Raw genomic sequence first — 23403 nt, 5'->3', positions numbered from 1 at the left:
GCCATGTGCATTTGCCTTCTTTATAAGTCTCCCAAGTGGGACTTTGTCAAAGGCTTTGCTAAAATCCATGTAAACTACATCAACTACACTACTCTCATCTGCTTTCCTGGTCACATGCTCAAAAAATCCGATCGCATTTGGTAGGCATGACTGTCCTCTGACAAAGTTATGCTGACTATTCCTGATCAAAACATGCGTCTCCCAGAGACTTATCTGCCTTATATCCCATTAGTTTATTCAATACAATGATGGTTATTGCACCATGTTCCTCTGCATTAACTGTAGTTTTAGGAAATGTTTTATTATCTTCGACCGTGAAGACTGAGGTGAAATATTGGTTCAGCGCCTCTGCCATCTGTGTTCTGTATTATTACCTCACCAGTAACGTCATCTCAAGGGCCAATGTTTACTTTAGCTATTCTCTTCCTTGTATAGATATAGAAGCTTTTGGATTCAGTGTTTGTTTTCTGCTAGTTTCCTTTCGCAGTTCATCTTGGCCCTTTTGATATTCTTTTCAGTAGCCTTTTGCTGAACCTTATTTCTCCCAATCCTCCACTTGTCTTTGCAGTATGGTATGCCCTAGTTTTTTACTTTCACTTCCTTGGCTTCCTTGTTTAGCCATGGAATGTTTTTCTCCCTTTTACAATTCCTTTTCCTCTCCGGAATATACTTTTAATTTAGAGGTAATTAATATCTGTCTGAACATCTGCCATTGTTCCTCAACTGCCCTACCCTCAATTATCGGTGCCCAGTCACTTGGGCCAACTCTTTCCACAGGCCTATATAATTGCCTCTGCCCAACGCTAAAACTGTGGCACTCTGTCTTCTCTTGCTCAGTCTGAATTTGAAATTCTAGCATGCTGTGATCACTCCTTCCAAGAGGATCCTTAACGACAAGACTATTTATCACCCCTTCTTCGTTACATAATACTAAACCTAAAATAGCCTGCTTCCTGGTTGCCTCTATAACCTATTATTCCAAGAAACAATCCCTCATATACTCTGTTATCTTCCTCGAGGCTACCCGTGCCAATTTGATTAGTCCAGTCAATATGCATATTAAAATCACCCATGATTACCATTGTGCCCTTCTTGCAATCCCTCATTATTTCTTGGTTTATACTATGCCCCACTTTGGAAGTATTGTTCGGCGGCCTATAAAATAACTCCTTCCAAGAAGTTTTTCTTTGTCTTTTATTTCCACCCAAATCGATTCAACATTTTGGCCAATATAATTTTTGTAATTTTTTAAAAATAGAATTGACAGTGCAGAAAGAAGCCATTTGGCCATTCAAGCCTGCACCGGCTCTTGGAAAGAGCACCCTACCCAAGCACGCACCTGCACCCTATCCCCATAATCCAGTAACCCCACCCAACTCTAAGGGAAATCCCCCCACCCACCCATTGTTGTTAGACTGGCCCTGCTTGTTCATCCTATTAACCATGAACTTCTCCACTCATGCTGACCTGCTGCTTTGGTTCCCGTTAACTATTACATTTCTTGTAGTTTTACCCTTCCCATTTGCTAGTTAAAATGGTTGTGACCAACCTATTTATCCTTTCCGCTAGAACACTGGTCCTGCAGTTCAACTGGAGACCTTTCCAATGGTACAGATCCTCTCCATACCCAATACTGATGCCAGCGCCCCATGAAATGGAACACCTCTTTTCCGCACCACTGCTTTAGTCATGTGTTACTTCCCTAATTTTCTCACCCCTATGCCAATTTGCACATAGCTCTGGTAGTAATCCAGACATTATAATCCTTGAGGGACCTGTTCTTTAATTTGGTTCCTAGTTCCTGGTAATCCCCAAACAGGTCTTCTTTCCTAGTCTTACCTATGTTATTTGTCCCAACGTGGACTAAAACAACTGGATCCCCGACCCCACTCCTTTCAAGCCAGTTAGAGATGCCCCTCACCCTGGCAACAGGCAGGCAACATACCATGCGGGAGTCTGCCCTGCTTGCAGAAGGGTGTTATCGGCTTCTCTAATTATAGAATCCACTTCACTTGTCTTCTTCCCCCCCCCCGGTTGAATGGCCTCCTGTACCATGGTGCAGTGGTCAGCTAGGTCATCCTCCGTACAGTCCTTTTCCTCAACCACAAAGGGCACAAGTACCATGTACCTGGTGGACAAGATCAAGAGCTGAGGCTCCTCTATTTCCCAATTCAGGATCCCTCTACCTGCCTCACTCGCAGTCATACCTTGCTGCCCCTGACCACTGGCCGAATTTGAGGGACTTGATCTTCCAGGTGTGACTGCCTCCTGAAACAAAATGTCCAGGTAACTCCTCCCCCTCCTGGTTGTGCGCAGTGTCTGACGCTCAGGTTGCAGCTCATCAACCCTGAGCTGAAATTCCTCGAGCAACAGACTCTGCTGCAGCACATCGCCTGCCCAGTCAAGTTAATTAATTAGATAATTAGTTTTGCAGTTTCGATTGACAATAGCATTTGTTGTAGTTGTTAACCTCTCATCATATTTTTTGTTTTCTTGGCCTTTATCGTGAACCCCACTCTCAACCAGATGGCTGATTGAGTTGATGAGCTGTTAAAACCCTGTTAACGCTGCCTCTAAGTTGCACAAGTATTAAAAGAGTCAAACAATTATAAGATTAATATCCTAAGTCACAGTGATGTGGACTGGACTGATTCAGGAAAATTTGATTGATGGAAAAACGACTATTCTCTAGTCGATCAGACAACGATCATCCTTGTTAGAAAGTTATTATTTGTGTGGAAGAAGCATAAACAGCTGTAAGACCTGTTAGAAAAGATTCCACAACATGACATCACGTACAGGTTACATGAATGCACAAATTTATGGGGACAAATTTTGGTTTGAGCATGCTTTAGGCTCCCGTGGATATGGAAGACGCACAGATATGGAGATTGTTTTATGCAGTTATATGTTATAAATTAGCGATGGACAACCGAGCCAGTGAGTGGGCTGCATGAGTGGGTCCTCCTTCTCAGGAGGCCACAAGATTGAAATTGGGCATTTGCACTAACCATGACTCCATGAATACAATTAGATACATTTTGATATATGCTGAATATTTCATAACTATGTTGCAGAAAATGCTTAATTATTCATCTATTAACAGAACTGCTGTTAACTTCAACTGGTAAAAACAAAATAGATATTTATGTTTACATTCTATCATACTCTGTTGCATTTGTCCTCTGCACACTTTCTTAGATCAGGATTCAGGGGTGTGAAGACCGTTTGCAATTGAGCACCGATTTCTATCCATTAGTTTGTTGCACTGCTTGCATTTCATGTGTCCCATAGCAGAAAAAATCTGCTCGCATGCAGCGCTTTGATTGGATGCAGAGGCAGCACACTTGCACACAACATCAGCACGGACCTCACTTCACATGCTCTTGCATTCCGTACGTATAACTTTGGTAATCCTGGCAGGAGAAATAACGACACGGACAGAAACCAGTGGAATCTGGCAACCCAGCGCATGGGCAGCGGTCAACAAAATGGCATGCACTCAAAGCCCTAAAAGACCACATGGGCCAGATTGTCCACCACTGCTATAAACAACCTTAAGATTAATTCATCACTCTTCGCATAAACACATCCACAAAATCCAAATAATCACAGGACTTGAACACAAATTGCCGATCCAGCTATAGTGCCATGTTGGAAAATAATATGTTGGCTGGATATTAGTGTATTGACGGGCTGACAAATTCTAGGATCACTGTTGGGTAATAGCAAAATTTAGGATCAAGAGGCAGAAGAATTAATGAAAGACATTGAAGAGATTTGATTTCAGCAATTTGGATGACAAAACTATTAGCTTCAGGAACATGTTTGATGTCCTGGCTGACTCCATGCTTATAACAGTAGATGGGTGATGGGAACTGAAGGTAACAATGAAAGTAGCAGGGGAAATTTCGAAGGAAATTTGGATACACATGGAACCTTAAAGCAGAAAGTACTTAACAGAAAAGGCAAAAAAGTGAGCAAGAAACACTCTTCGATCAAACTTGTGTAAATAAAAGCAAGGTGAAAAGAATCAACAAACAAGTACAAGAGGTCCACCCATCTGCAGTAACGTTTTTATTTTGGGGAAGCCTATAACTGCCATTTGCTAGTAATCCAAAATACTGCAGTTATGAATGATATTTTACAATATGGTAGCCCAAGCATGAACTTGCATCTTAACATTTTATAACTGGATGCAACATGCAGCCAAGATGATGATTCTTTATATTGTGTAAACGCGTATGCAATTAAATATTTAATGAAAGTTTCTTTATTTGGGATAATCCAAAAATATTTATTTTTTGTAATCAATCCTAGGCTCTTCCCTAATCTGTGATTTATTAGTGCATTTTCTCCATGTAACCATTCGACATATTCTAAGTATAATCAGTTTCCCAGAACCACATTTAGTAATTTTGGAAGTATGGCTTTGGGAAGAAGAAACACATCCCACACTCAACGCCATCCAACCTCTGAAAGAGTACCAGACATGATACCCAAGAGTTGTAAAACCCCCCCCCCCCCCCCCCCCCCCCCCCCCCCTCTCTCTCCAACTCCTCACGTCCACTGCCTCTTGTAAAACTCCTCCCCCCAACCTCGGTTCCTTCCCCCCAAATTTCCACCCTGGCTAGACTACTCGGACCCTGTTCTGCCAGGCTCCGATGGCCGCAGCCCCTCCCCCCAACTCACTCCCGTTCACTGGCCGGCTTAAACAGGCCAGCGTGGAGGCCCCCGCCCAGGTCCCTTTCCCCCTTGCCCGGCCCTAAGAAAGCCAAGAAATCACCTTTCAGCACACAAACCCCGCATATCCACCTACACCCCAAAGAGCCCTCACTTCGAGTGAAAGTCCCATCACTTCCCTTGTCCAAATATATACAACATTGGCTCCTTTAGCACATACACCCGCATGCAGTGAAACAAAAAAGAAAATACAGTCATGAGGTTACATCGGCACATGGCCATTTCTCAATTTCTCAGTTCTGCCACAGTCCTTCTGCCTTCACAAACTCCTCCCATGCTTCCGCCATTCCAAAATAAACATCCTTGAGCTTGTAAGTCATCCTCCGCTTCGCTAGATATACAATGCCGCACTGCACCGTGCTAATGTACAGTGCCTTCTTCACCCGGTTGAAAGCAGCCCGCCTCCTCGCCAGCTCCATCGTAAAGTCCTGGTATACACGTATACCAGCTCCAGCCCACTGCACCACCCGCTTTTGCTTGGTCCAGCACAGGACCATCTCCTTCACACTGTACCTATGGAAGCACAGAGTCACTACCCTTGGTGGCTCACTCGCCTTTGGTACAGGCCTCCACGACCGATGAGCCCGATCCAGTTCATAACGGGAGGGATCCTCCCCCTCCCCCAATAGTTTTGCCAGCATCACGGCAAAATACTCAGTCGGCCTCGGCACTTCAACTCCTTCGGGCAGCCCCACAATCCCCAAATTCTGTTGCCTGGATCTGTTTTCTAGGTCTTCTATTTTTCCTCGCAGATCCTTAATCTCCATCACCTTCCGCATCTCCTTCCCCATCGAGGTAAGTTGGTTACTGTGCTGCAATAATGTCTCCACCAGCACACTCGAAACCTCCCTCATCTCCTTCCTCATTGTCTCCATGTATTTTGTAAACTGCCTTTTGAATTCCGCAGCCATCACCGTAGTTATTTCTTCAGCCGTAAGCAATGGGGCCTTCCCGGTGCTCCAGCCTCCATTTTCCTTGGTGACCCCACGGTGACCTTTCTACTCCCCGATGGACCTTCAGCTGTGTTTTTTTTTACGGCCCTTTTTTGCTCACCCTCGATATTTTCCTTTACTGTGCCTACTCTGTGCCTTCTTCCTGCTTTTGCCGCCTCCGTGGACCCTCGGACCGGGCTTAAAACCCCGAAAATGCCGTTCCCGAACGGGAACCCTCCATTGTGCGGCTGCCTCCCGCCCGCCGTCACCGGAAGTTATTCAGGATACATTCCTGAACGAAATCTTGAGGCTCCTGAATAAATTCATCTTTTCAGACAAATCTTTTTCTGAAATATTTTTATTAAAGTAGACATTTTTACCCTGTACGGAGAAAATAGATGAGACAGTTACAGTTTACATGTTCCTTTTCAGCACCCCCACCTTCTCTGTGGTCATACAAATTTTTCCTTTTGGTTTCTTTCTGCTTTGAAAGCTACAATTAAATCTCTCTCCGTCACAAGCTAGAGCAATGCGTTCTAGATCCTAACCTCTCGCTATGTTTTTTAAAAGCTATTCATGTCACCTTTTGTTCTTTTGCCAATCAGCTTAAATATGTGTCCCCTGATTCTCGAGCAACCAGGAGACCCAGCCTCCGAATAAGAGGAGGCCATTTAGGACTGAGATCAGAAGGAATTACTTCACTGAGGGTGGTGAATGTTTGGAACTCCACCCTGGATGGCAGTGATGGCTCAGTCGCTGAGCATATTCAATGTAGAGATTCATGGATATTAAAGCTATCAAGGGGTACAGGGATAGGTGGGAAAATGACTTTGTGATAAATCCACCATTATCTGGTGGAGCAGGCTCGAGGGGCTGAATAGCTCCTATTTCCTTTGTTCCAATGTTTCTAGCCTGAAATGGAACTAGATCATTGCATTACCCTCATCAAAGCCTTCTCTGCTCCCTCATCAAAAATTTCAATCAGTCAAACATGATTTGTCTTCTGGGATAGATACTTGAATAAATACGGAACATTCTGGATATTTTGATGTGTAGAGGCTTTACCTTGTGACAAGATCTAGCATGTGCTTAGAATGGTTTGTATGCTACTTCAAAACACACTTGATGTGATAGATATGGGAAACTCTTAATGTGAGGAAGTTGAACCTTTGTAAGAACATTTCCATTTATAGGTAAGCAATAGACAGCTGACCAGATTCCTTTACGATTTCAGTTAATTTTATTGAGGAATTTTGTTTATATTGTGTGTGGAATGGCTAAGCAGTTGTTATTAGTATGGACTAATGGCAGATTTGTGTTTTACAGAGCAAAGTGGTACGGGTACTGAACTTGTGGCAGAAGAATGGTGTGTTCAAAAGTGAGATAATACAGCCTCTTCTGGACCTGGCAGCAGGAATTCCACCACCTTCTGTCACCCCTGCTGTTGCAAGTACTGCAGCAACTGTGAGCAGCAACACGCCAGGTAACGAGCATATATATGTCGAAATAATTTTGTTTGAATTGTAATGTAATTTCCCTTTGTTGCATCCAAATGCACTTGCTGTAACTTTTTTCTTTGACCATTATCAGGCCAACGTATGTGGTATAATCCATCCCATGCAATTCCCTGTGCTTCATAGAGATAAAGTAATAATGCAGAACAGACAATAAGAAAACGGGTCACAGTGAAATCACTGAGAATAATGTGACTGAAAAAATTTCCTCTTTGTATTGTAAACACAACTGTCTGTCAACCGTATCAGGAATGACGTAGAGCATGTGTAACCAACCTTTCATATATATATATTTTTTTAAATCCCACAAGAAATAGGGGTAGGAGTAGACCAGACAACCTGTCCGATCATGGCTGAACTTGGCTTCAACTGCACTTTCCTACCTGACCCTTGATTCTCAGAGACAAAAATCTGGCTATCCCAGCCTTGGATACATTCAACATGGGGCATCCAAATCAGGGCAGTAGTGAGGCGTGATATAGGTTCTGTGGAGAGACGGTTGAATCCATTTGGGTGGAAATTAGAATTAATAAGGAGAAACGGTCACAGGTTGGTGTACTGTAGAATATAGGCTACCAAATAATAACATCCATATAAAAATAGTACCACAATTATGGGAGATTTTAATCTACATGTCGATTGGACAGACCAGGTTGGTCAAGGCACCCTGGATCCTCGAACAGTTTGTCATGGAACCTACAAGGGAGCAAGCTATCCTAGATCTGGTTGTGTGTAATGAGACAGGAAAAATTAATGATCTCATAGTTAGGGATCCTCTCGAAAGGAGCGATAGCAGTTTGGTTGAATTTAAAATACAGATGGAGAGTGAGAAGTTAAAATCCAAGACCAGTGTCTTGTGTTTGAACAAAGAAGACTACAATGGGATGAGGGAGGAGTTAGCTAAGGTAGACTGGGAGCAAAGACTTTATGTTGGGACAATTGAGGAACAGTAGAGGACTTTCAAAGCGATTTTTCACAGTGGTCAGCAAAAGTATATATATCAGTGAAAAGGAAGGACTGTAGATAAGGGATAATCAGCCATGGATAGCTAAGTAAATAAAAGAGGGTATCAAATTGAGAGAAAATGCACACAAAAGTGGCAAAGATTAGTGGGCAACTAAAGGATTGAGAAATCTTTTAAAGGTCAACAAAAAGCCATGAAAACTTAGAGCTCAGAATATAAAAACAGATAGCAAAAGTTTCTACAAATATATAAAACGAAAAACAGTGGCAAAGGTAAACATTGGTCCTTTACAGGATGAGAAGAGGGATTTAATAATGGGAAATGAGGAAATGGCTGAGGCATTGAACAGGTATTTTGTGTTGGTCTTCACAGTGGAAAACACAATAACATGCAAATAATTGATGGCAGGTGAAGACCTAGAAACGATCATTATCACGAAGGAGGTAACATTGGGCAAGTTAATGGGGCTAAAGGTGGGCAAGCTTCCTAGCCCTGATGGAATGCATCCCAGAGTACTAAAAGAGATGGTCGGGCAAATGTGCTTGTGGTAATTACCAAAATTCGCTGGACTCTGAAGCAGTACCGACAGATTGGAAAACAGCAAATATGACACCACTGTTTTGAAAAAAAGAGGTAGACAAAAGGCGGGTAACTATAGGCCAGTTAGGGGCTGGTTTAGCACAGGGCTAAATAGCTGACTTTTAAAGCCGACCAGGGCAGGCCAGCATCGCGGTTCAATTCCCGTACCAGCCTCCCTGGACAGGCGCCGGAATGTGGCGACTAGGGGCTTTTCACAGTAACTTCATTTGAAGCCTACTTGTGACAATAAGCGATTTTCATTTCAGTTAGCTTAACTTGGTAGTGGGGAAAATGCTTGAATCTATCATCAAGGAAGAATTTGTGTGATATCTGGATAGAAATTGTCCCATTGGGCAGACGCAGCATGGGCACATCATGTTTAACTAATTTACTGGATTTCTGGGGACATTATGAGCACGGTGGACAACGGGGATCCGGTGGATGTGGTGTATCTGGATTTCCAGAAGGCATTCAACAAGGTGCTGCACAAAGGGCTGCTGCAGAAGATAAAGGTGCCTGGCATTATGGGTAATGCATTAACATGGATAGAGGATTGGTTAGCTGACAGAAAGCAAAAGAGTGGGGATAAATGGGTGTTTTTCTTGTTGGCGATCAGTGGCTAGTGATGTTCCTCAGGGATCAGTGTTAGGACCGCAATTGTTTACAATTTACAGATAGTTTGGAGTTGGGGACCAAGTGTAATGTGTCCAAGTTCGCAGATGACTCTAAGATGAGTGGTAAAGCAAAGTGTTCAGAGGACACAAATGTCTGCAGGGATGTTATGTCACATGTCACAACTATATTGGGTGCTGATGAGGCCATACCTGGAGTATGATGTACAGTTTTGGTCGTCTTACTAGAGAAAGGATGTACTGGCACTGGAGGGGAGGGTGGTGCAAAGGAGATTCCCTAGTTGATTCCAGAGTTGAGAGGATTGGCTTATGAGGAGAGACTGAGTAGACTGGGGCTATACTCAATGGAATATACCAGCCCAGTGAAGCAGTTGTTGAGGCTACCTCGTTGAATGTTTTTAAGACAAAGATGGATGGATTTTTCAACAGTTAAGGAATTACGGGTTGGTGAGCGGGCGAGTAAGTGGAGCTAAGTTCACAAATAGATCACCCATGATCTAATTGAATGGCGGAGCAGGCTCGAGGGCCTAGATGGCTTAATCCTCCTAGTTCTTATGTTATTCTTGAGGGGTAGAGAACTTGAAACATGTACCATTGTTTGAGTGAAACAATTTTTCCTCATCTCTGGTCTAAATGATCGGCCCCTTTTCCTAAGACTGTGACCCAGTGTCATTGATTCCCAGATAAGCGGAAACGAGATCTCAACACCTACCACTATCAAGCCTGATATAGTAAGAAGTCTTACAACACCAGGTTAAAGTCCAGCATGTTTGTTACAAACACTAGCTTTTGGTGCACTGCTCCTTCCTCGGGTGATTCACCTATCCAATGTGATCTTAGAAAACCCCTGGGCAATTGTACCAAGACTTCTTTATTCCTGTACTCCAGCAATACAGTTCAACATAGAATTTGCCAATCAATTGCTTGCTGTACCTGCATGTTAACTTTCTGCATTCCTTGTAGAAGCACACCCAAGACTGAGCATCAATGTGGTGGGTTCAAGATAGAGTCTGCAAGCCTTGGAGGTTAAACCAAAATGTTGAGCATTATTTAGAAGATGTTAACACTGCAGGCTGTGATGTTAGACTGCTTGTTTGCCCGCGCAAATCTCACAATCATTCTCATGAAGTATCCCTGTACAGCTACAAGGCTGCTTGTAAGGAAACACTTTGAATACACAACATTAAATTAAATGTCCCTGACGCAGTAAAAATTATCAATTAGCAACATGAACAATCAATCAACAATAACCGTCAATATGTCAGATGTTCCAGAGGTGGTTGTTTTCCGTGTGGTTGATGGTGAACCTCAGGCTTTACAGTGCTTGTTACAATGTGTGGTGTCTTTGGCTAGGTGTGAGTGTCGTCAGCAGTGATCTTAACCAGAGTTGGCGTAGTGATCTGAGGTTAATTGTTTGGTTCACAATTGAGGTGCTGTTTTCTCCTTTGGACAAAGAATGATACAGCACAGGGACAGGCCTTTCGGCCTTCCAAGCCTGTACTGGTCATACAATCCTTGGCCAAACCCTCAGTACTTCCTAGTGCCGTATCACTCCAAAGAACAAAGAATAATACAGCACAAGAACAATCCGTTCGGCCCGGATAGTGTTGGGTTCTCTGGAGAGTCCAGGCTACCTCTTGGTACTGCTGCATTTGGACTCTGTTGGTCTGTCTCTGGTGGATTGGTTCTTGTTGTCAGAAGATCATCCACATGCCGTCTCCACATTAAACATCTCGGATTGTAAGTTGTACATCATCTCGGACTTGTATGGTGTAGGAGACAGGTTGTGTCTGTGCTAAGATAGTGGTAGGCATCCACTTCTCATTTGTGGTATAATTTCGTTCCAGAACTTCTTGACCCTGGCTAAAAATATGAGGTTCAGCCTTGTTTTCCCACCATATGAACTGATCCTGCTGCTTTTGCTCAACAATTTATTTTGTCTTGTGTGGTTTTATTAAATCGAATGCTGTGCATAGTTGATGAATATCTTTTGCTGGTTTTTAAAACTTTCTCAAACCTTTGGCTTACCACTAATCTTTGCCACATTGGATGTTTTTCCTTTTCGTTTATTCCAACCTTTAACTTGCTTGCTTAACATGGTTGAGTTATCCCCATCCTAGAATCCTTCCTCACGGGGATATATTTTCCAATGGAATGTGTTTTTGTTGAAGGTTCAGAATTGATTATTTAACTGTTTCCCACTGTTAATTTACATCCATACATTTTAGTGTAAATAGATGTTAATGCACTATGTGCTACTTTCCCTTGCACTCCCGCCAAACCCCCAATTTTTCTAAATATGGCTGATTCAGTGGGTCTGATGGTTTTGTACAATAATCACCTTCAATCCACGAAATGTAATGCTGTTGCACTTTAACAAGTACAAATTACTATTGCAGCGGGTAACCACAGCTCTTGGAATAAATTAAGGGATACTTTGCATCAGAGTGGGGATGAGGCTGCTTTGACTCTGGGGAGTGTTGGTGACTCTGGTGGCGTGTCGGTGACTCTGGTGGCAAGTTGCTGGGAGGAGAGCTCAGTGTGCATGCTGAGGTGCATAATGTACTTGTACAAAATTTAATGATTGAGAATGTGGGAGAAGCATCTCAAATACCAGACAATCACAGGAAATCCGGGACATTTGGTCACCCTAAAGTAATGTAAAAGATTCATAAGGAATAAACAGATATTTGTACAAGGGAAACAAAAAGGAGGTCAGATATTGGGAGGAAATCACAAAAGCCAAAGTGACACGCAAGTAGCTTTGCATGTGTGTGAGACATATATATAAGAGGGAGAAAGTAAACATGGAAGACAAAAGCTAGGAGAGAATTGAATTCTTATTTTCATGAAAAATTTATTTGCTGTCTCATTGCCCATAATTAGTGTTGGTTATATGGAAAGAGAGGTGTCTTTTACTCTGAGTGTGTGTTCCAATTAAGTAATTCAGCAGTAGCTTTTGTTAGTTTTAAATAAAGGTTATTTTGAATATAGTCCAAATTAACACAAGGACACACCTTGGTCTCATGGAAACACATGCAAACTGATTAGATATTGATAAAGATATGGACATTTATAGATTCCAATTAATTCATTTTCTGATTGGATTTTCGGTCTCCCACAGGCAGGCTTGTGGCATCCTGAATGGTTTTGATAATTTTAAAGTTGGAGTGAGGGTCTTGTAAAACAAAGGGTTCACAGCATGTTGCAAGGATTCTTGTAGTCAAATATCTAGGAAGTTGATTCCTGGTGAATTTTTAAACCAGAACAGGTTAAGTAGTTTCACTGCTCAGTGACTTGCAGCGAGTTTCAGAGTCTGGTTTTTGGATTGGCTGAAAACTGATGGTTCTTAAAAGGCAAAAAAACGCTGCCTTTCTCTGAAGCTGGTGCACTTAGGTGTTTTTCTGTTACATGGAATTTACAGTGCAGAAGGAGGTCATTCGGCCCATCGAGTCTGCACCGGCTCTTGGAAAGAGCACCCTACCCAAGGTCAACACCTCCACCCTATCCCCATAACTCAGTAACCCCACCCAACACTAAGGGCAATTTTGGACACTAAGGGCAATTTATCATGGCCAATCCACCTAACCCGCACATCTTTGGACTGTGGGAGGAAACCGGAGCACGCGGAGGAAATCCACACACACACAGGGAGGATGTGCAGACTCCGCACAGACAGTGACCCAAGCCGGAATCGAACCTGGGACCCTGGAGCTGTGAAGCGATTGTGCTATCCACAATGCTACCATGTTGTCTGCCCTGGTCTCTGAATCTTTAGATAAAGCCTGTTATCCCAAGCCAGTTTCAATCACATGACCACTACTGGCATTGCTGACCCAGAATGTTTTGCAAGTCCAATACAATAGGAGATACGTGATAGTCTTTCACACTTAACTGGTGGATTATGGGTCTCTTTGGCCTACTTCTCCTATTTTCTAGGTCCCGCCCAGTGTGACTCGATTAGAACTTTCTGGAGGCTTGATAGTCTGTGTTGAATAAGCAAAGGTTACTTGGCTCATTGGCAGCCATTGTAACAGTTCATCGGTGTTCATTTTAAACAATGCAAGACAATTCCAGACGTTTTGCTGCAAACTCAGCCATGTTAAAAGTAATTAATATGATACTATGCAGCAGTGAATTCTCGTATTTCATGGCACCTCTTCTTCATATGGTACCATGGGTAGTGGATAACCACTAGAATGCACCCATTTCCAGCAAGGGACATTTTTCGGCACCAGGGATGAGAAACATTTGATGTTTGTGTATTTTTCAATAACGTCTTGACTTTGGGCATGTTGACACCAAACTATACTAATCACCAACAATCTGTCTGAAATTGTCTCAATCAGTAAAGATCAGAGATCAAATAGTCAATCTTTCTCATTTGAACGTCTATATATCACATTGCATGGTGAATTTGCCTGCACCCTGAGTTTCCCAAAATGTTGACCGTATTAATACTCTTGAGCAATGTACAGGGAGCTAAATGTTGGCTTGGAAAATTTTTAGTCTGAACATATTAAATGTCCAAGATCTACTTCACAATTCTTAATCAATGTTGTCTTGAAATGACTGCTACATTGCAAGAGATGTCTATTAAGTGTAACCTCAGAATAAACATAGAAGAGATGTTTCCACATGTCAGGAAATCCAAAACTGCAAGTGACCATACCTATAAGTCACAAATCCAATATGAAGTTCAGGAGAAACTTTAGTCATAGAATGAAGCGAATGTGGAATTCAGTACTGCATGAAGTGAAGGTGAGTAGCATAGTTGCAGTTGTCAGGAAGCTAGATAAATGAGGGGAAAAGGAACAGGAGATTCAGTACAGAAAATCAATAAAACTGATCAACAGGTATATTCTTTTAAAAGCTAATGAAATTTGACCTTTATCTCAGGACTGAATGCAAAGGAGTGAACTTACATGAATTAGTTACATGAATTTTTGGTTGCACCTCATTTAAAATATTGTGCTTGGGTCTGGGCACCACACCCAGGAATGATGTATCGCCCTTGGAGGGTGTGCCGCACATATTGATCAGAATAACTGCAGAACTTTCATACAATGTACAGTGGTGTCCCAAATCCAGCAGTCTAAAAGTCAGACATTTTTAGAATGTACCATGCATCAATTTTAATTGCGTAAAATATAAAAACATATCAGGAGTATTCGCGTTGGAGCGGTGTGGTGACTGACTACTTAGTTCACTGCTTGTGTGCAAATATATTGCCACACTCAAAGCGACGCTTTACCCCACTTGACCTGGCTTGATCTGAAATCTGGCACTGCCTGGAAACCAAGGTTGCTGGTTTTGAGACAGAGTATCTGCAGTATTCTTCCTCTTCAGTTCCTTGGGACCGAGGATGACTTCCTTCCACTGAAATTGAGGGTCCTGAGGTGATTTGCACAAATTAATGCTGGATCTGCGCACTTTGCTTCAGGGGACCAGGTAGTGCTTGAGAGGGGTAGACATGATGATTGGATTTTAGTAAACTCCTTCCGCTGGGTGGGAGGTCTGTAATTGTTAATCAATTTGAAAAAGGGTCCTGGAACTAATAATATTATGGAACCACTGTAGTAGACTATTCTTGTAATCCCTTGAATATAAAAGATTAAGGGTTTAAGTACTTAAATCTTAAGGATTTACCTGGGTTGATAGAAACAATTTACTCTGGTGTGAGAGTCAAGAACGGATGGAAAGGGCTGCTTAACCTTAAAATTATATTCAGGGTGATGTCAGACAGCAACTAGTGGCACAAAATATAGAGGAAATCAGGAACACACGTTCCCCAATCATAGTTGAGGTTATTTCAATTGAAATTTTCAAACCTGAGGTTTTTTGTTGGGCAAGGGTAGTAGGTTATGGAACCAAGGATGACAGATACAGTTGAGCTACAGATAAACCATGATCTAAATGAATGGCACGCACGTACAAAATGGGACAGAGTGGACCGAAGGGTCTCTTTCTGCAGTAAAGCTCTTGTAGTAGGCCGTTCGTCCTCTTGAACCTGTTCCACCATTCAATAAAATCATGGCAGATCTATTCTGTGTTTTGTTCCACATTCCCATCTATCCCCGATAACCTTTGATTACCTTGCCTACCAAGCATCTATCAACTTCCGCCGTACAAATATTCAGTGACCCCGCTTCCACTGCCTTCTGAGGCAGAGTATTCCAATGTTGCACAATCCTCTTCGAGAAAAGGATAGGATTGAGATGCAAAATGATATACTCTTGTAGTAACAAAAGCCTACTTCGATAGGATAAATTTTAATAACCTCACCTCAGTGGTAACATTCTCCTCTTAGCCATTGGTTCATTAATTAGCCCATTGCAGAGATTTAAGCGCTTAACATAGGCTGATAAATACATAGAAGATAGGAGCAGGAGGAGGCCTTTTGGCCCTTCGAGCCTGCTCTGCCATTTATCACGATCATGGCTATCATCCAACTCAATAGCCTAATCCTGCTTTCTCCTCATAACCTTTGATTCCATTCGCTCCAAATGCCATGTCTAGCCGCCTCTTGAATATATTCAATGTTTTAGCATCAACTACTTCCTGTGGTAATGAATTCCACAGGCATACCACTTTTTGGGTGAAGAAATGTCTCCTCATCTCGTCCAAAATGGTTTACCCTGAATCCTCAGACTCTGAACCCTGGTTCTAGGCACGCTCACCATTGGGAACATCTTCCCTGCATCTACCCTCTCTACTCCTGTTTGAATTTTATAAGTCTATGAGATCCCCCTTCATTCTTCTAAACTCCAGCGAGAACAATCCTAACCTTAGTCAATCTCTCCTCATATGACAGTCCCACCATCCCTGGAATCAGTCTGGTAAACCTTTCTGCACTCCCTCAACAGCAAGAACATCCTTCCTCAGAAAAGGAAACCAAAACTGCACACAATAATCTAGGTGTGGCCTCACCAAGGCCCTGTATAATTGCAACAACTAATTCCTGCTCCTGTACTCAACCTCTTGCAATGAAGGCCAACATACCATTAGCCTTCTTTACCGCCTGCTGCACTTGCATGCTTACCTTCAGCGACTGACCTTCAATTTAGTACTGAATGTGTTGTGCAGTATTTCAGATGAGATGTTTAAAACTGAAGACATACAATACCCCATGGCACTACTTAAAGAATTGCAGGGAAATTCCCTCAGTGCCTAGTCTGATATTTACCCCTCAGGCAAGCACAAATAATCTCGTCTTTGTTGTAGTTTGTGGCACCTAGCATGTTGATTGGCAGTTAGCATTCAGCAAGCACTTTGGCACAAAATTAATTTTCTTTCTTAGTTTGACGGCATGTTCAAATTCAATATGGGCGATCATTAAGTGCAGAAATCAGCAATGCTATTTAAGTGCAAGTTTGATCAGGTTTGTTCCAAGAATCACACATGAAGTTTCCTTATGCAGTTCTTGCAAAGTCCTATCTGGTTAATTTGGTAAAATGTTTGATAAACACTGATACAGTTGCATTGTCAAGAAAGGAAAAATTGACTGAAGCAATATATACACTAACAACATTGTGTGGGTGTTCCTACAAAATATGGACTGCAGCACTTCAAGAATACAGCAGCACCACCTCTAGGGCAATTAGGGGTGGGCAATAAATTCTGACCTAGCCAACAATGCCCACACCTCATGAGCAAATAAAAAAAATGTATTTCATTAATAGCCTAATACACAAGGTAGGTGTGTGTCAACTTGCACCTAACCAGGTATGATGTTTGATTTATTTCAGTCATCCAGTACTTCATGAGGTACTTTGCCTGTGTAATAGGATGTTTTGAAGTTCTCAGTACCAATGTTTCTACCTTTTCACAAATTTGTCTCCTGCTTCTTTGAAATTCTTCGCGGTTATATTAGTTGCATAAATATCTAATCAATTTGGTTAAAGAAATCCCACCCCTGCTTCAGAATCAGAATTCTGGCCTCATGGAACTCAAAAGGACACCTTCAATATGTTTCAGGCAAAAATATACAGCTAAAGTATGCTGACTATTCATTTTTTGTCAGCAGATGGTTCATTGAATGCAGGGAATCCATTTTTTGCAATTCATTCAAAGACTAGATTAAATTTTTTAATCAGAAACAATAATTATTCTATCAACAATAACAATTCATATACTTGTAAATGTTTTCCCAGGGACTCCAGCCACGCCTGCAACTCCAGCTAATGTAATGCAAAATTTACCTGATGCATGGGCATCCATTTCTCAGCTGTCGAACACAGACACAATTGCCGCTGTTGCACAGCTTCTCCAGAGCCCCCAGGGTCAACAGGTATGATAGTATTTGCCAATTTGGCACATACATGTATTGATAATTGCTGAAAGCAATTGCATATCTTTTGACACATTAAAAATAGCTTACTTATATTTGGAGTCTTTCTTTAAGTGATTCACTTTATTTCTATGTCCTTAATGCATGTACGTGGTGTGTGTATGTGCGTGAGCTTGTGTGCGCGCGGGCAGGGACTGAGCCATGGAAGCTTTACAACTACACCTAGTTTTATACTATGTCTCCAATACTGAAATACTGGGTATGTTTGGAAATTTGGCCAGATGGTAAGGATCCAAGCAACAGATTTTGCTGAATTTGCAATTATTAATTTTGAATCGATTTCAGTTAAACAGTTTGTGCTGTTATTGCTTGTAGAGAAGATTTTTTTTGTGTCTTGTGTCAAGATGGTTAAAATTCCACAGCCAGTAGATGGCAGGGGTGGGGGTATTGGGGGGGGGGGGGGGGGGGGGGTGTTCTGCTGACGTGGGAGGGACTTGAAATAGGCACTGGAAAGGAGGTCGAGGGTGGAGGCAGCCAAAGGGCGGGCCAGGAATGGCGCGACGCACGGGACGGGGGCCGGCCCGAGAAAGGCTATGGCTGACCGTTGTGGTGGGGGGGGGGGGTTGTGCCCCCCCGACCAGGCTGATCACCTGGAACGTCAAGGGACTGAATGGGCCGGTTAAGAGGGTGCGGGTGTTCGCGCACTTGCGGGCTCTGAGGGCGGGCGTAATTATGTTGCAGGAGACGCATCTGAAATTGTCTGACCAGACCAGGCTAAGGAAGGGCTGGATTAGCCAGGTCTTCCACTCGGACTTGGACTCAAAGTCCAGGCGGGTGGCAATCATGATCAACAAGCGCGTGCAATTTGAGGCAGAGGGCATATCCGCAGACAGGGGGGGTGCAGATACCTGATGTTACGGGGCAGATTGGAGGGGAGAAGAGTGGTGCTGGTGAATATATATGCCCCGAACTGGGATGACGTGGACTTCATTAAAAGAGTGCTGGGGAAGATCCCGGACCTGGATTCTCGCAGGCTAATAATGGGAGGGGACTTTAACATGGTCCTTGACCCGACTTTGGATCGGTCGTGTCCCAGAACGGGTAGACTCTCAGCAATGGCAAGGGAGCTGAAAGGGCTTATGGAGCAAATGGGGGCAGTGGACCCCTGGAGAGATAGACAGCCAATAGGAAGGGGCTAATCGTTTTACGAGGATAGATTTCTTTTACGAGGATAGATTTCTTTGTACTAAGCAGGGATTGTTTAGGGGAGGTAAAGAACACGGAATATTCGGCAATTACTATCTCAGACCATGCCCCGCATTGGGTAGACCTGCAGATCGGGGGAGCGAGCTACCAACGCCTGCAATGGAGGCTAGACGTGGGACTGCTGTCGGAGGAGGGGATCTGCAAGAGGCTTCGGAGATGTATGCAAAATTACCTGCAGGTGAATGACACAGGGGAGGTCTCAGCGGCGACCCTGTGGGAGGCGCTAAAGGCAGTAGTGCGGGGGGAGCTGATTTCAATTGGGGCCCACAGAGCCAAGGCAGACCGGGCAGAGACGGATAGATTGGTCAGGGAAATGGGTTGGATAGATGAAAAGCACGCCGAGTCCCAGGGGGAGGTTTTACTCGGGGAGAGGCAGAGACTACAGGCGGAACTGGGGGCACTATCCACGAGTAGGGCCGTGGAACAGCTTAGGAAGGCGAGGGGAGTGGTGTACGAGCATGGGGAAAAGGCTAGCAGACTGTTAGCGCAGCAACTCAGGAGGAGGGAGGCGGCCAGGGAAATGGGTAGAGTGAGGGATGGGGGGGGGCGCAAAGTGGAGGACCCGGCAGGATTGAATAAGGTATTCCGGGACTTCTATCGCAAGCTGTATACTTCGGAGCCGCCGGAAGAACCGGAGGGGATGAAAAGGTTTCTGGACGGGTTAACCTTTCCAACAGTAGGTGGGGGGCGAGTGGATGAGCTGGGGGCCCCGATTAGAGTAGAGGAGGTATTGGGGGGCCTAAAGGCCATGCAATCGGGGAAGGCCCCGGGGCCGGATGGATACCCAGTAGAGTTCTATAGGAAGTTCTCTGAGCTGGTGAGCCCGGTCTTGGCGAGGGTTTTCAATGAGGCAAGGGACAGAGGGACCCTGCCACCGACAATGTCGCAAGCCACTATATCACTGATATTGAAGCGGGGTAAAGACCCGGAGGCGTGCGGGTCCTACAGGCCAATCTCCCTGATTAATGTTGACGCCAAGCTCCTGGCAAAGGTACTGGCGGTTAGAATGGAGGACTGCGTACCGGAGGTGATTGGGGAGGACCAAACTGGGTTCGTGAAAGGTAGGCAGCTGGCGGCCAACCTGAGAAGATTACTTAATGTGATAATGATGCCCCCGGTGGGTAGGGAGGTGGAGGTAGTGGTGGCAATGGACGCCGAGAAGGCCTTTGACCGGGTCGAGTGGGACTATCTATGGGAGGTGCTCGGACAGTTTGGGTTCGGGGAGGGATTGGTGGATTGGATCAAATTATTTTATCAGGCCCCGAGGGCCAGCGTCAGGACTAACAGAGAAGTGTCGGAGTACTTTAGGTTGTACCGAGGGACCAGACAGGGCTGCCCGCTCTCCCCACTGCTGTTTGCGCTGGCCATAGAGCCGCTGGCGATTGCGCTGAGAGCCGCAGAGGGATGGAAGGGGATGGTGAGGGGCGGGGTAGAACATAGGGTCTCTCTTTATGCAGACGACCTGCTCCTGTACGTGTCGGACCCAGTGGCCGGGATGGGAAGTATACTGGGAGTGCTGAAGAAGTTCGGCCAGTTCTCAGGATACAAATTAAATATGGCCAAGAGTGAAATGTTTGTGGTCCAGGCAAGGGTCCAGGAGAACAGATTGAGGGGGCTACCGTTTAGGCTGGTTGAGGAAAATTTCCGGTATTTGGGAATCCAGGTGGCACGAGACTGGGGCAGGCTGCATAAGTTAAATTTGGCCGGGGTGGTGGAGCAAATGAAGGGAGAGTTTCGGAGATGGGATGCACTCCCGCTGTCGCTGGCAGGGAGGGTGCAGACTGTAAAGATGACAATCCTCCCTAGATTTCTGTTTATTTTTCAGTGCCTCCCGATCTTTATCCCACAGTCCTTCTTCAAAAGAGTTAACAGGATGATCATGAGCTTTGTCTGGGCGGGAAAATCCCCGCGGGTGAAGAAGGCGATGTTGGAGAGGAACCGCAGCGAGGGAGGGCTGGTTTTGCCGAGTCTGATTAATTATTACTGGGCGGCCAACATCGCTATGATAAGGAAGTGGATGGTGGGTACGGGGTCTATTTGGGGGCGGGTGGAGGCGGCTTCATGCAGGGGCTCCAGCTTGGCAGCCCTGGTCACGGCTCCTCTACCGCTCCGCCGGCCAAGTACACCACCAGCCCGGTAGTGGTGGCGACCCTGCGGATATGGGGCCAGTGGAGGAGGCATGTAGGGGAGATGGGGGTGTCTGTCTGGGCGCCAATCTGCGACAACCATCGGTTTGCCCCCGGGAGTATGGATGGGGGATTCCGAGTATGGGGGCGGGAAGGGTGGGTGATATGTTCCTGGAAGGGAGCTTTGCGAGTTTGAGGAGCTTTGAGGAGAAATTTGGGTTGGTAAGGGGAAATGATTTTAGGTACCTACAGTTGCGGGACTTTGTTCGTAGACAGGTCCCATCTTTCCCACGCCTCCCACCAACGGGGATCCTAGACAGAATAGTCTCTAGGAGGGAAGAAGGGGAGGGTAGGGTCTCGGGTATTTATAAGGTGCTCATGAGGGAGGAAGGGTCCCAGACAGAGGAACTGAAACTTAAATGGGAGGAGGAGCTAGGTGGGGAAATGGAGGATGGGCTGTGGGTAGAGGCCCTGAGTAGGGTAAATTCGACCGCGACATGTGCTCGGCGCGGGCTGATTCAATTTAAGGTCGTTCACCGGGCCCATATGACGGTGGCTCGGATGAGCAAATTCTTCGGGATAGAGGACAAATGCGCTAGGTGCGCGGGAGGACCAGCGAACCATGTGCACATGTTTTGGGCATGCCCTAAGCTGAGGGGGTACTGGGAGGGATTTGCGGGGGTCATATCCCGGGTGCTAAAAACAAGGGTGGTGATGAGTCCAGGGGTGGCAATTTTTGGGGTTTCGGAAGACCCGGGAGTCCAGGGGGAGAAAGAGGCCGATGTTTTGGCCTTTGCTTCCCTGATAGCCCGGCGACGAATACTATTGGCGTGGAGGGACTCAAAGCCCCCGAAGACTGAGTGGTGGCTTGCGGACATGTCGAGTTTCCTGGGTATGGAAAAAATTAAGTTTGCCTTGAGGGGATCTGTGCAGGGGTTCGCCCGGAGGTGGCAACCATTTATTGACTTCTTTGCGGGAGAGTGAGCGTGAGCTGGGGGGGGGGGGGGGGGGGGGGGGGGGGGGGGGGGGGGGGGGGAGGTAGTAAAGTAGAGTAGGAGGGAAAATATGGCGGGTAGTACTGGTGGGAGAGGAGCGGGCTTGTGCAGTATGTTACGATGGAAGTATTGAAAGTACGTGGATGTTTGCACATTTTTGCCTTTTTTGCTTTCTTTCTGTTGATGTCTGTAACTGTTTATAAAGCCAAAAGCTACCTCAATAAAATTGTTTATTAAAAAAAAAAGATGGTTAAAATTCAAATAAAGTAACTATTTATATTATTTTATTATGTCCTTCAAGGCATACCCTGATTAGTTGTTCAGAAAATAAAAAGCAGGTTCCTGCAGGCACTGGATATCTGAAGCAAAAGTTGGAATTGCAGATATCTGGCTCCAGCTGTGTATATCAGCATTTTATGTGCATATACTTCTTCAAAATGCACTGTCTCTTAGTTTCTTTTCTTAGTTTCCACCCTTCGTTTCCGCAAAGAAAAAACAAAATATTGTGACTGTTACCACATTCTCCTTTTTTTTTGTTTGCAGAGGGCTCATTTCGGCTTCTTGGAAAAAACATAATTGGATGTGATTATTGTGTATTTGGAAAATTGTGATTATAGTCTAATGTTGTATTGTAGAAGTGCAAAGTCTAATATTTGCAAATAATAATTATGAAGGGTTGAAGCTTATAGTTTTTCAAAACTTTCTGCACTGTGGTGTACTAACATAACAGCACTTGATAATTTTATTTTCTTTGTGTATTTCCATACCACTTGAGACATACTGTTCTGTTCCAGATCTCTTCCAGTGTTGCTTAAGGAGCTGTTAGTGTACAAGCATGGTTTAGAATGACTTTCCCCTCTAATAATTTCAACTTTTGCTCCAGAAGAATATTAACGTCTCAACACTGTGACCAACTAAGATACAGGAATTCACAGTATGGAAAGCACTAGGTATTTCCTTGTGTTTGACTATTCTGTTGAATAATGTGTTGGTTCAGATAGGTGCTACGGTTCAGTTGGCTGGACAGCTAGTGATGTAGAGCAAGACCAAGAGCGCGAGTTCAATTCCTGTACCGGCTTGGGTTATCCATGAAGGTCCCGCCTTCTCAGCTTTGCCCATTGCTTGAGGTGTGGTCTTTCTCGGGTTAAATCACTGCCAGTCAGCTCTCTTCCCTCAAAGGGGAATGCAGCCTCTGGTCATCTGGGACTATGGTGACTTTACTTTTACTGTCTTATTTTGTTCATTTAGTTTAAATCTATGCCATGAAACTGACATTTTAATATGTCCCACATTTGATAGATTTATTCCCACTATAATAAACATTTGTGCAAATGTTACAGAAGATAAATTATTATTTGGAGT

At 44.3% G+C, this 23403-nt stretch overlaps 1 protein-coding gene across 5 annotated transcripts in view; it reads left to right on the top strand.

Annotated features, from left to right (window-relative positions):
• Positions 1-23403, top strand: part of scaf8 (SR-related CTD-associated factor 8) — a 381141-nt gene that overhangs the window by 102377 nt on the left and 255361 nt on the right. For 4 of the 5 annotated variants that reach the window (XR_005461998.1, XM_038808446.1, XM_038808444.1 and 1 more), the window contains 2 exons: positions 7002-7158; positions 17518-17654. Coding sequence is in view for 4 of the 5 variants with exons in the window: in XM_038808446.1 (XP_038664374.1) it covers positions 7002-7158; positions 17518-17654 (294 nt within the window). In the remaining variant the exon portion in view is untranslated. The remainder of the gene's footprint in view (positions 1-7001; positions 7159-17517; positions 17655-23403) is intronic. The other variant, XM_038808447.1, reaches the window with a different exon arrangement.

This window comes from Scyliorhinus canicula, chromosome 1 (genome assembly GCF_902713615.1).
Source record: "Scyliorhinus canicula chromosome 1, sScyCan1.1, whole genome shotgun sequence".
Classification (NCBI taxonomy): domain Eukaryota; kingdom Metazoa; phylum Chordata; class Chondrichthyes; order Carcharhiniformes; family Scyliorhinidae; genus Scyliorhinus; species Scyliorhinus canicula.
The sequence above is the reverse complement of the archived record's forward strand: the minus strand, read 5'-3'. Positions and strand labels throughout refer to the sequence as shown.